Raw genomic sequence first — 12,936 nt, forward strand, 5'->3', positions numbered from 1 at the left:
TGCTGTTTTGGAAGTTGGAGTGAGATGTGGTCCTCACTCTTGCTGATCATCAGTTATTTACATGCATTTGATTAGCAAAACCTGACTGCTTCTTACCTTCTTAATTCCTGTGGAAGCAGTGAGGGTGTGCTAAAGTTTTTATTGGACTTCAAGTGCCAGAGCTATCCCAGTTTAAAAATATGTGATAGAATACAAAAGTATGGTGGTGGAGTGCTCCTGGATTTTTTTTCACCATCATAAAAAATAGTGTGACAAATAAAATGAACTGTAAAACAGTGATTATAATAAAGCATAATGAGGTGTTTTTGCAGTTTAATGACTTCCATACATTCAATTGCTGGGAAGAGTTTTCCACTGGCTAATGAAGAAGCAGGCAAGTTAAATAAGTGTAAACACAAAGTAAACGTTCTGTATGCCTACATAGTTCATCTTTACCTCAACACAATAGCCAAGTGTTATCTTACAAGCCCTGCAACAGCTGATAAATTGTTTACACCTTCACTTTTCTTTCTTCTTGCAGTTCCCAATGACCTGCTGATTGCGTAAGTATTATTTTCTTTCTTTTTTTTTTGATTATCTGATTATCAAAATTTTCAACTAGTATAAAAGTACACCAGAAAAGAAAAATCACTCAAACACACACAAATAGTCTTTCCATGCATGTATTTGATTTTCTTTAGTTGTACTAAACTTCTAATGACTACACACTACGCTTGTACTGTACTTCTGATTTCTTTCATCCACCTATCAAATACTGGGGGCATCTTGGATTTCATCTTGGAGTCAAAGAGGAGGTACTGGTCCGTGTGTGTGGGCTTCCGGTAAACTTGTTGAGGTTGCAATTCTCTTCAATGTGCACAGCGCAAAGGACAACTGTCTGCCTTTCCTGGACTGCGCAGTACCTCCTCTTTGACTCCCATCATCCTCTGGAAGACAAACTTGGGGTAATCAGTAGGGGTGCAACGATACTCGTATCGATATCGAACCGTTCGATACAGTGCTTTCGGTTCGGTACGCATATGTATCGAACGATACAACATTTTTAATTTATTTTATCAACTTTCCTTCTGATGATGCTGTCTGTGTTGAGCGCTCAGTGGATCTGCGCTCGACAGTGCAGCCTAGGCGGAGTAGTCGAACACAGATTCACTGAGCGCAGGGCAAGCTAGCGAGACAGAAGCTAGGCTAGTTGCAACATGGCAAATTGAACCTCCCCCACCCTCATTCAGATCTGGCGTTTGGAACTATTTTGGTTTTCATGTGATGTATGACCCTGAAGGTAAGCCTGTCATGGACAAAAGTAAAACAGTATGTTGGATGTGCCAGCAATGCTCAATTGGTGGGAACTAGTGTGTTAGCGCAGTTAGCTCGTTAATGTGTTGACGTCTTCCAGCCCCACTCATGAGGTGATCCGCGGTAGCTCGTTAACGGAGATTTGCCGTGTTGTGACGTTAATGTCATTTCAGATTTACGCTGACAGCACTAGTGGGAACACAACCAATATGACTGCACATTTACTCCGACATCATCCTAGTGCAAAGACAAGTGGAAGCAGAGAAAAACAACAAGCAGCATGCTACAAACTTTACCCGAGTCATTTAGACAGCCGTTAGCACACGATTCTCCTTATGGGGACCTGATATGTTTAATATGCTGCTGAGAATATAGCCCAGAAGAAGCGTATAGTATAGCTTTTATTTTGGAAAGAGACATTTCTCCATAATAAACTCTCTTTTCCAAAGATGAGTGATTCCTCAATCAGATACAGGGCTCGCAAAATCGCTAGCCCGACGGGGCTTTTTTCCAGTCGGGCTACCAAAATCTATCTCTGCCCTGCCCGTCGGCCTATCCTAGGAAGGAAAAATATATGTCAATGCTTTTGCATTCTTTTGGAAATGTAGCTGGGTAATTATGTCATTGGCATCGGCCACTGTCAATATGTGACATACTGAAATCGCGTTTGAATTTGCGCTTGTTTTTTGCTTTCACTTTGCAATCGCGTGAACTGTGTATAGAGAGCGACAGTACTGATTGGTGAGTGATGATAATTTGCGCACCAATTCCTCTGACATCGTCTTATCAATCGTTAGCTTACTATGCAAACATGACAAGTGAAATCTCCCGCAGCTTAAACATGTGAGAGGTTGATCGCGCAGAGAATCGCTGAGCGTTATGTTAGTGCGTGTGTAAAAGCAGCAGGATATATATTTTAGTTCTGCTGAGCCAAATAAGACAGGTCAGCGTGAAGAAGTGACAGCCAAAGAAAAGCTTACCACAAAACGGAAAGGTTATGACAAATCAGACTATAAGGAAAAAAGAAAGTGCAGCTTTATGGTTTCATGGACAAAAGAATTTCTGTGGCTGCAATATGACGAGCTAAATAACCAGGGCTGCACATAAGTGGTCCGCAGGTGCGCATTCGCTGTCAAAATAAAAACCCGCACAAGATAAGAAGTTGCAACGCGTGTTTGCGTACATAAGATTTTCAGGAGGACAGACATTTGTTTAGAACTCTTAAAGATGTCGAAGAAGCTCCTTTAAGCAGTTACTGTGATGTTCCTCCACCTCCAAAGAAATGTCAGAAGGAGTCCGAACCACAAAAGAAGCGCGTATTCTCTGAAAAGTGGTTGCAGGAGGTGAGCTGGCTTCAAACAAATGATGAACGCACAGAGATGTGGTGCAGAATGTGCCGTGAAAATTTAATAAATGACAAATTAATAAAAAGGCATGAACATTTTTTTTGTATCGAAAAAATATCGAACCGTGACACCAAAGTATCGAACCGAACCGAACCGTGAATTTTGTGTATCGTTGCACCCCTAGTAATCAGGACCCTACACCTCCGGGCAGATAATGTTCCCTCTAAGCCTGAAGGGAAAAACATGTAAGGAAGCACTTAAAATGCCCAATTAGGATAACTGCATGTATCCTAATTGGGCGTTTATAAAGTCAGCAAAGATGCACAGAAAAGAAGATCAGACACCAGCAAGGGAGGATAAGAAACACAGACGCAACAACATTGTCATCCCCTATGTAACCGGTGTATCAGAGAAACTCAGGAGAGTTTTCTCCAAGCACAACATCCCAGTGTACTTCAGACCCAGCAACACACTCAGACAGAAACTGGTTCACCCGAAAGACAAAACTCCTAAACACAAACTTAACAATGTGGTGTATGCTGTACAGTGCAGCGAGGAATTCCCAGACCTCTACATCGGAAAGACCAAACAGCCACTTCACAAGCGCATGGCACAACATAGAAGAGCCACCTCCACGGGACAAGACTCAGCAGTTCATCTGCATCTAAAGGACAAAGGTCACTCTTTCGAGGATGCCAATGTTCACATTTTGGACAGAGAGGACAGATGGTTTGAAAGAGGAGTGAAAGAAGCCATTTATGTCCACTGTGAGCGACCATCTTTGAACAGAGGCAGTGGTTTACGACAGCGGTCCCCAACCCCCGGGCCTCGGACCGGTACCGGTCTGTGAGTCATTTGGTACCGGGCCACGAGAGTTGAGGCTCAGGTGTGAAATGTATAGTTTTCAGGGTTTTTATCGGTTTTCAGCGTTATTTTGTTATCGTTTTTATCGTTTACTCTGTTTTCCTTGGTCTTTTCACGTGTGTTATGAATAAATTTTAACCGGTCCGTGGCGCAAAAAAGGTTGGGGACCGCTGGTTTACGACACCAACTGTCTGCCATCTATAATCCAGTTTTGAGATCCCTTCCCAGACGCCTTAACGCCCACTCACATCCTGGGCCATCTGACCTCAGGAAATCACATAATAGGGTGGGGCCAGGTTTCACAATAAGCTCACCCGAAACCCTGGCTGATTGGGACCCACACCCGCTTTCACACCTTGGCTCATGTGATTAGGTAGAGGATCATCAGGGGGTCCTTTGTCCCTCTTTGGGGTGAAACTCCCACTGGGTTTAAATCTGGGACTCCACCATTTGACCCTTAGAACTGAAGAAGCTTCTCGGATGAGAGGTGAAACGTCTTCAAGCAACTCAAAGAAGTCCAGACACTTTTCTTTCCAAGCTTCTTACACTACGATGACCTGGATTGTTCTGACTGAGAACCTTCACAGACAGTCAATAAAAGTAGTGTTCCACTCCTGTCTGAGTTATGTTCTTAGTAAGAAAAAATTTGGTTCTGAGTGGGTGTGATGCGGATAAACCACACTGACAATGACCAACGATGCATGCATGCAATCTGGGTTTCCCCATGTGACACAGACACTGATAGGACTGTGATGGTGCTCTGTGAGATTTCCTGGCAAAGTGGCTCGAAATGTTGAGTGTACAGGAGTGCTCCCTGTCACCACATCCTGTTTGTCACACAGGAAGCTTCTGGTTTAGGGGCTCATCGCACTCTGGCAATTCACTAGTAGACTTTTTTTTTTTTTTTTGTAAATCTCCCAGGCTTTGTAGAAGCATATTTATCATATAGCAGCACAATTAGGTTGTCCACATTAATGATTCCAGTCAGAATTTTAATAAAAACAAACTGAGTGATGGGGATGTAATGGATAAAGGGATGTTGTTCTTATTGCACTGAACTTCAGCGTGATTATCTAACATGATTGAATGACCTTTTTCATAGGATAGACCTTTAAACCAACAGAAGTCTGGTTTAAAACCATTTAACATGTGCTCTAATTAGACACATATAGAGTGTTGTGTTAAAGTAACTATCTGCACTAACCCTGAGGAGACATGCAGCAACGAAAACGATGTAAAAAAAAAAAAAGGGTTCAAGATGCTCCACCACAGACGCACACAGATATAGGAGTGTGGTTTGTGTAGATATGCAGTGTACCTCTCGTCTTTATAACCTTTTGTTTCTCACAAGCATGACTCGCAACCCTCCCCCCCTTAGGACTGCTTTGAGAGTGTGGCTTATGACCAGTAAGGTTGGGCAATATGTAAAAATTTTCCAACCGACAATCGTCAGTCCAATAACCAACATAAACGATACATTCACGCAGGCGCAGACTACATTGCAGCGCAATGTAATCATGGACGGACTGATTTGCGCATTTAGAATTTATAAGTTTTGTTTGGAGGGAATATTTTACCTTCTTATTTTTTTTTAGTATTAATATAGCTACTTTTTGAATTTATTTATTTATTTGAGATGCGCTAAATTCCATTTTAATTGTTTTTATATTTTTTTTAATGTTCGCTGGAAGACACACTTTAATTTCTAACTTATATTACTTTATATTTGTTGTTTGATCGAGTGTATAAGACAGATGAACACTGGAACGGCCTGTGAACACGGTTAGTGGGGAAAAAAGAAGCCAGTTACTCTTCGTCTCCCTCTCCACCATTGTGGTTTTTTATTTAAATGTTTTTGAGGTTTGTTTGTTTTTTTTCTTCTTCTTTTTTGAACATGGGCTATTGTATGGGCAGAACTCTGTGCTATCAGAAACTGAATTTGAATAAGTTAAATTTGAATTTGAATTGCTCAGATTGATTCTGAATTGCTCAACTTGAGTCCTTGTCCTGTGAGCCACCGTAAGGATGTACGAGTAGAACTGGACCATCACCTTTTCAAAGACAAAGCAGTCATTTAGATAAAATATTGGATATTGTTTACCTGTAACTGCACAAAGAGAACTTAGAAATGTAATTACTGACAAGAGTGAACAAGCACTTATAGTGTAATATACAGCTGTGGCCAAACATTTAGAGAATGAGAAGTGTTGATGTTTTTTTCCCCACAAAGTTTCCTGTTTCAGTGATAGTTGTACATCATATTCAGTGTTGGGACTAACGCATTAATAACTACGTTATTATTGTGGTAACGAGCACGGTAACTAGTTATTATACGTTACTGGGATTTAGATAGGATCGTTATTCGTTACTTCTTGCGGTGGCTATCACGGAGCTTCCACAGATTCAGTAACATTAGCAAGTGGTGGAGGCAAGCAGGTGGATGAGGAAAGGGGAGGCAAGAGGAGAGACCCGAAGCGGCCACCGGTCCGAGTGTCAGGAGACCTGAACTTCAGGTAAGAAGTTATGACCTGCAGTCTATCTGGGTCAGATATAAACCAAGTTTAGGTGGAGTTTATTTTCGTTATGCTGACTTTTTCATACTGCGTACTAGCTAGCATGACGGAGTTTCTATACACCTGGGTGGGTGCTATGATGTTACTGATGTTGAACTTTATTTTGTTCATAAGGTTAATTATTAGAGTTGCCAACCGTCCCATAAAAAACAGAATCGTCTCGTATTCAGAGAAAATATTACGCGTTTCATATTGAGGTGAAAAGGAATACAGTTTGTCCCGGACTTCAGCTACAATGAAAAAGACACAAAGCTGGAGTTATTCTGTCTTTATGCTGTCAGCTGCCTCTTCTTCTCTTCTTCTCTCCCCTCCCTCTCCCGTTTCTACTTCAATCATGAAACTGATCAATGATCAGGTGATCAGCTTTTCTCTCTTGTTTGTTTATCGCCCACTTCGCGCCAGAAAGAAGAAACCAGCCGAGGTCGCGTTAAACAACAGCAGCACGTTTAAGCTTGATCAGCTGTTGTTAGAATTTATTTAATATTACTTTCTAGTATCAGCTGATGTTTGCTGGAGCCACAGCTGTAAAAGCTGCTGGTCATGATATCGGTTTGCTTATCTGGTGAGAGGGAAACATGAAGATGAAACCAGGAGATGTCCTTACTGAATCATCAGAGCTGAACAGGTGATGGAGAAACAGGTTTACCTTTTAGGTGACATGAATGAGTTGAAGGGAAGTTATGAACTGTTTATGAGAGACAAATAAAACCAGGATCCTTTTCTATGTAGCTGACAGCTGGTAACTGTGCAGGGGCGGGTCTAGCAAAGTGCTGCCAGGGGGCCAGGTAGGGCATTAACAGGGAAAGGGGGGCACAAAGAAATACTTTTCTTTCTTATTCTAAAATAATTATCTGAGTCTTACAACAAACGATTGATAGATTGATACATATATACCGTCAAGACAGTGTACATCACTGTCACAACAGTGTTTGTTTTCATTCAAAGGCTTTATGATTTTTCCTATAATGGCGGACCGATTTTTTTTTTTTTTTGTCCCAGTCCAGCCCTGTATGCAGCTCATCTGCAGTCTGGTGTTACCTACATCTTCCTATTCAGAAGGCAGAATTTCCGAGTTCTGAGTACAATTAAAAGCACCACGACTGCAGTTTTCCTGTTGGATGTAAAAAGCGCACATGATGCTGTGACGTAGGCTAGAATTATGGCGGCGGTCAACGATGGTCCAGGCGTGGGATTTCTCTTGTGGAAATATGCACATTATCTTTTCCTTTCTATTGGTAGGTGGCACAGTGCACTTGTGGCAAGTAAGCAAGCTAGAAGACTGGCAGTCTTGCTGGGTATCCAGTTATGGAAGCAACACATTAACAAGAGAATTCTGAGTAAAACCAAAGTTAATTTCCCAAGTTACTTCCACAGCATGTCTTTTATCCTGTCTTCCTTCTCTCACCCCAATCGGTCGCAGCAGATGGCCGCCCCTCCCTGAGCCTGGTTTTGCCGGAGGTTTCTTCCTGTTAAAAGGGAGTTTTTCCTTCCCACTGTCGCCAAAGTGCTTGCTCATAGGGGGTCATATGATTGTTGGGGTTTTCTCTGTATCTATGAAGCGCCTTGAGGCGACTTTTGTTGTGATTTGGCGCTATATAAATAAAATTGAATTGAATTGAATAGTAACTAGTTACTTTGAAAGTAACAAGTAACTTGAAGTAACTGAGTTACTTTTGATAGTTACATCACTAGTTTCTTCAAAGTTACTAATTTAAAGTAACTTACCCAATACTGATCATATTATATCATATCATATCATTTCAAACAGGGGAGATCCAGTAATGCTTCACTATTGAATAAGACTAACTATTCACTTTCGCTAAAGTTATTAAGTCTGTGAAGGTTCTCAGTCATCCAGGTCATCGTAGTCAAAGGAGCTTGCAAAGAAAAGCGTCTGGACTTCTTTAAGTTACTTGAAGATGTTTCACCTCTCATCCGAGAAGCTTCTTCAGTTCTAAGGTCAAATGGTGGAGAGTCCCAGATATAAACCTAGTGGGAGTATCCCCCCACAGAGGGACAAAAGGACCCCCTGATGATCCTCTAATCGCCTGAGCCAAGGTGTGGAACTGGGTGTGGGTCCCAATCAGCCAGAGTTTCGGGTGAGTTCATTGTGAAACCTGGCCCCACCTTATCATGCGAATTCCTGAGGTCAGATGGCCCAGGATGTGAGTGGGCGTTAAGGCGTCTGGGAAGGGATCTCAAAACTGGATTATAGATGGCAGACAGTTGGTGTCGTAAACCCCTGCCTCTGTTCAAAGATGGTCGCTCACAGTGGACATAGATGGCTTCTTTCACTCCTCTTTCAAACCATCTGTCCTCTCTGTCCAAAATGTGAACATTGGCATCCTCGAAAGAGTGACTTTTGTCCTTTAGATGCAGATGGACCGCCAAGTCTTATCCCGTGGAGGTGGCTCTTCTGTGCCATGTGTTTATGAAGTGGCTGTTTGGTCTCTCCAATGTCGCGGTTTGGGCATTCCTCGCTACACTTTACAGCATACACTACATTATTAAGTTTGTGTTTAGGAGTTTTGTCTTTGGGATGAACCAGTTTCTGTCTAAGTGTGTTGCTGGGCCCGCTCCAACTCAAGATGCTGTAGGTAGGTCTGCAGGTACAAACGGTGCTCGATTACTCTGCGGCTTTCACAAAGGACCTGGATGTATGCCCCCAAAAACTGAATTGTAGAACTGAAATTGAATGGTGAGCAGTGAAACTGAAAGCATTCAAGAGCTAAATTTAAAGAAGGATGGAATACAATTTCAAATTAAATTTATTAATTTTCATAATATAAAATTCTGTTTCAATTCAGTGACGATCATTTTCAAATCAATACATTGGATTTCAAATTAGGCTAATTCAAATTCATCTTTAGAAAGTTTTATTCAAGTTGAGCAATTCAGATTAAATCTGAGCAATTCAAATTTGAATTTAACTTATTCAAATTTAGTTTCTGATGGCACAAAGTTCTGCCCATACTATTGCCGTTCTTTCTTTCACACAGAAAGAAAGAACGGCACTACCACTCTGAGGAGGGTGCCGTCAAAACAGTGCTACTATTTTTTTCCGCTGACTGCTTCTCTTAGCTTCAACCAATATTCTTAGTAAAAACGATCGGCGAAAGGCTCAGCCTATCGTTGATAGTCGATATATTTGTTCACATAAAACAAATAAAGCCAAAGTGTTATGTTTCTATGAAGGAAAAACAAACAAGTGTGTGCCAGTATTAATGTTCGATTAAAATTCAAGTTAGATGCTTTTTTAATTGTTAATAATTCACCCAAACTGTGGGTGGCTAACCCATTTTTTTCAAATTTTGGGAAAACTGCTATAATATAACAACAGAAAATTCAGCAAACTCCTAAAATCCATGACGATCTGGCATTTTTAATTAAGGAATGACAGGTTTCTGTGATTAATTGTTTTGCTTTTCTTATACACATTTAAATCTGAGCACAAAGCTTCTGTTGTTGTTTTGACGACTCCTCCTTCTTCTTCTTCTTGTCTCATAGGCTGAAGTTTGTCTTCGGGTCTTGTGCGTTACAGGCTTTGGATTTGGTTGACCAGCACTCAGTCACCTGTTTGACAGCTCCCAGTGGACGCAAGGCATTTCAGGTCTGTCTAATTTTTTTTTTTTTTTAAGCCTGAGTCTCACTTCTCTGTGCCTGCCAAGGTCGTAAAAGGTGTTTCTCACTGCATGTGAGAAATTCCTTCCTGAAAGTACAAATAATACAAAAGCATTTTACGCATGAAGAACATTTTTATAAGACAGGAAATTACTTAATGTGAAAGAAAAAGGACTATTTTCCTGAAATTTGTCCTGAGTCATGCTGCCCTTAAGCTTATGAGTTAGCCTCAGGCATCACTTGTAGTGGGAGAAACAAAGCAGTCCACCAAGGTTGTGGTCATTGTGTCATGAATTTCCTGTAAACTCCTTTAGCCTCTTGTAAAAAATAGTTTTATGAAAGGAGCGTTAGAGCACAATGCAGCTAAATAAAGACATGGATTTTGTTCGTGTTGTGAAATTTTCAGCACGACTTAACTTTTCCACATCATTCACACCGCAGCTACCTCATGTCTGACCATTTTACATCAGTATTTCTAAATATTTCTGGCAACTTGAATCACTTGAGAGTTTTAGATGATTTTTTTTTTTTTTTTTAAATCCAAAAGCATCAAATTTGCTTTTGCATCTTATACGTTCATTTTGACAGCTGTGAGTTTCCTCCTGTAATCCAGCCAGGTGGCACTTATATAAAGTTTTAATTGAACAGTGTCTGTTCAAATCGTGTCTCAGAGGTATGGCTCAGACATTTAGCTTACACTGCTCTCTGACTTCACTTGTCAGTACGCAGCATTTAAAATCAAACCAACCCCTTAAAAATACCTGAACACATCAGAACATAGTGAGAAGTGCATGAAGACACATATTAGGTTCCAGCTAAAAGAATAAAAGCAGGTCCCTGATTTCTAATGAGAAATAAAAAAGGAGGTGAAGTTACTGCTGTGAGGATCAAAGGTTAAGTGATGAAATAATGTTCAAGGTTGGACTTGAGGCCCTGTGAGTTTGATCAGACTGGAGCATCTTCAGGAAGTATATGCTACCACTGGGAGTTGGAGCTTTAGCTCATTTTCTGGCTTTTCTGCAAGTCATCCACATGTCAAGCATTTATGCCAATTTCCTGTAAGGCGGGAAGAGGAGGGAGCAGCCATCTCTCACCACATTACAAAAATAATGTTATTTGGGAAAGAAATGCATTTACTGGAAGTGCAGTGATGCGTGTGGTCAATGGAAAGAAGATGATAATGGTAAATGGTAAATGGACTGGTTCTTATATAGCGCTTTTCTACTCTTCTGAGCACTCAAAGCACTTTACACAACTTGTGCATTCACCCATTCAGACCCATTCGCACAAGCACATTTCTCTAGGTGCTTTCTAGATAACATTCACACACATTCATACTCCGATGGATGCATCGGAGAGCAATTTGGGGTTAGTATCTTGCCCAAGGATATTTGGCATGCAGACTAGGGGAAGCCAGGAATCGAACCACCAACCTTCCGATCAGTAGATGACCTGCTCTACCACCTGAGCTACAGCCACCCCATAAATGAACAGATTCGGACATTTTTGTCATTTCCTACTAATAGTTTGTTTCTGTTGGACGGAGTTTCTCATGTTGTGGTGGTTATGTCTCCTTATGAATAACCCATGAGAACTTGGCATTTCAGTGCAATTTTTCTTTACAGTCTTATCTCATTCTTAAAGTCGAATGACCTTTTTGATAAGAAATGTACCACCGTTTTGTTTTTTTGGAAAGAGAATTTGTGAGTGGTGAAGTCTTAGAAGTAATGAAACTTAAAATATATGTTTTTGAGTCAACTCTCATTAATATAGTGGGGAAATAGAAAGTTATTACAGCTTCTCACAGTTCAAGGTGACAATATGAAATGTTGTCTGTAAGTTATTTAATTATCCATCAAATATCCGGTTTAGGTCATGTTTTAAGGTTTCAGTTTAAGGTGGTGGTGGTGACAGGGCCTGTTGAGATGATGTGTGACTGGCTGTAAGGAGGGTTTATTTAATCCTCTCTGAAGTGCCATTAGTTATTAGCTAAAACATTCCTCTTAATGGAATGTAAAACATAAGTCTTTGTAGCATTAACATGAAGGCTTTTTGGTTCTTAAAGTAATTCATCGTTACACATGAGAATCTCAAGGTCTGTGTTTTGTAAGTCAGAATAAATGCATCCAGTCAGGGTTGACTGATAATGCACATATACAGCATGTTGGCATACAGACACAGGGGCAGCGTATCTTAATGACTTCCCACTATAAATTTCCCCAAAGCCATGTTTGTGGTGTGGAATGGAGAACTGCCCTAGTTCCTGTTCCTCTGGCTCACGTTAATGGCAAATACTCTCATGGGAGCCACTGCTTGTAGAAGAGATGAAGCCAGAACTCTGCTGAGTCCAACTGCAGTGAGTAACAGAGAGACGCTGATGTATAGCGTTTTTTTCTTTTTTGAAGAAACTTCGATGCCTGCCAAGCAGTGCAAGCGCAGTTTGGTGTCTTTTGATGATACTTGCCACTAGCTTTGTGGTGAGAACTGCAGCAGAGCCTCATGAAAACAAAAAAAGCTGGTGTGAGCTGATTTTAAACTTGGCTCTTTAGAAACTGTAGTGGTCCTTGTCCATGTGGTCACAGTTTTACAGCTTCTGTCCTCATCTTGGTCTGTAAAGTACATCTTTAGTGAGGTGTCTGAGTCTATGTAATTGTCTCTTTTGTGCCTTTTTTTTTTTTTTAAATAATGAAGTGTCACATTGAATAAATGAGGTGTTTTTGCTTTTGTAGGTCAGAGGCAAAGGTAATTCATTGAAGCTTTGGAGAATAATGGAGCCTGCTCTGCCATCTTGGCAAGCATTAGTTATTGTGAAGTGTCAAGCTAATCCACCGACTTAATGTCCTCGTGTGTCATGTGTATGAGGACGGCACCTAAATCACTGTCTGTAGCTGGGAACGAATGCTGACATCATGAACAGCTTCAGTCAGCCAAGGCCATTAGGCATCCCACCCAGGTTTTTTTAAAAATGCATTATTTAGTACTTATCTAAATAACTAATGAGAAATCATGTAGTTGGTAGAAGCTAAAGAATAGTTTACACCATTATATTCCTCTAAATTTGAAGGGTGAAGTTAGCATGTGCCGGCATGCGGTCTACGAAGTGCAATGCTCTGCAAAAGTGTTGAGGCCCCCCTTCATTTCTTTGTTTTGCTAGCAAAATGGGAAATACAGAAATTGAAACATGTGCAAACATACATAGAAATCCAGTATACAAGGCAAAACAGTTTGTACAGTCTTAA

The 12,936-nt window shown here is 40.8% G+C and overlaps 1 protein-coding gene and 1 long non-coding RNA gene across 3 annotated transcripts in view; both read left to right on the forward strand.

Annotated features, from left to right (window-relative positions):
* Positions 1–12,936, forward strand: part of zswim7 (zinc finger, SWIM-type containing 7) — a 36,326-nt gene that overhangs the window by 15,320 nt on the left and 8,070 nt on the right. The window contains exons 2-3 of one of the 2 annotated variants that reach the window (XM_085175587.1): positions 521–542; positions 9,584–9,686. In XM_085175587.1, coding sequence (XP_085031713.1) covers positions 521–542; positions 9,584–9,686 — 125 coding nt within the window. The remainder of the gene's footprint in view (positions 1–520; positions 543–9,583; positions 9,687–12,936) is intronic. The other variant, XM_085175586.1, reaches the window with a different exon arrangement.
* On the forward strand, positions 549–7,409 carry LOC146509534 (uncharacterized). The gene is made up of 2 exons (XR_014876553.1): positions 549–3,168; positions 3,244–7,409. It is a non-coding gene; the product is annotated as an uncharacterized LOC146509534 (long non-coding RNA).

The sequence above is a fragment of the Neolamprologus multifasciatus genome, chromosome 10 (genome assembly GCF_963576455.1).
Source record: "Neolamprologus multifasciatus chromosome 10, fNeoMul1.2, whole genome shotgun sequence".
NCBI lineage: Eukaryota > Metazoa > Chordata > Actinopteri > Cichliformes > Cichlidae > Neolamprologus > Neolamprologus multifasciatus.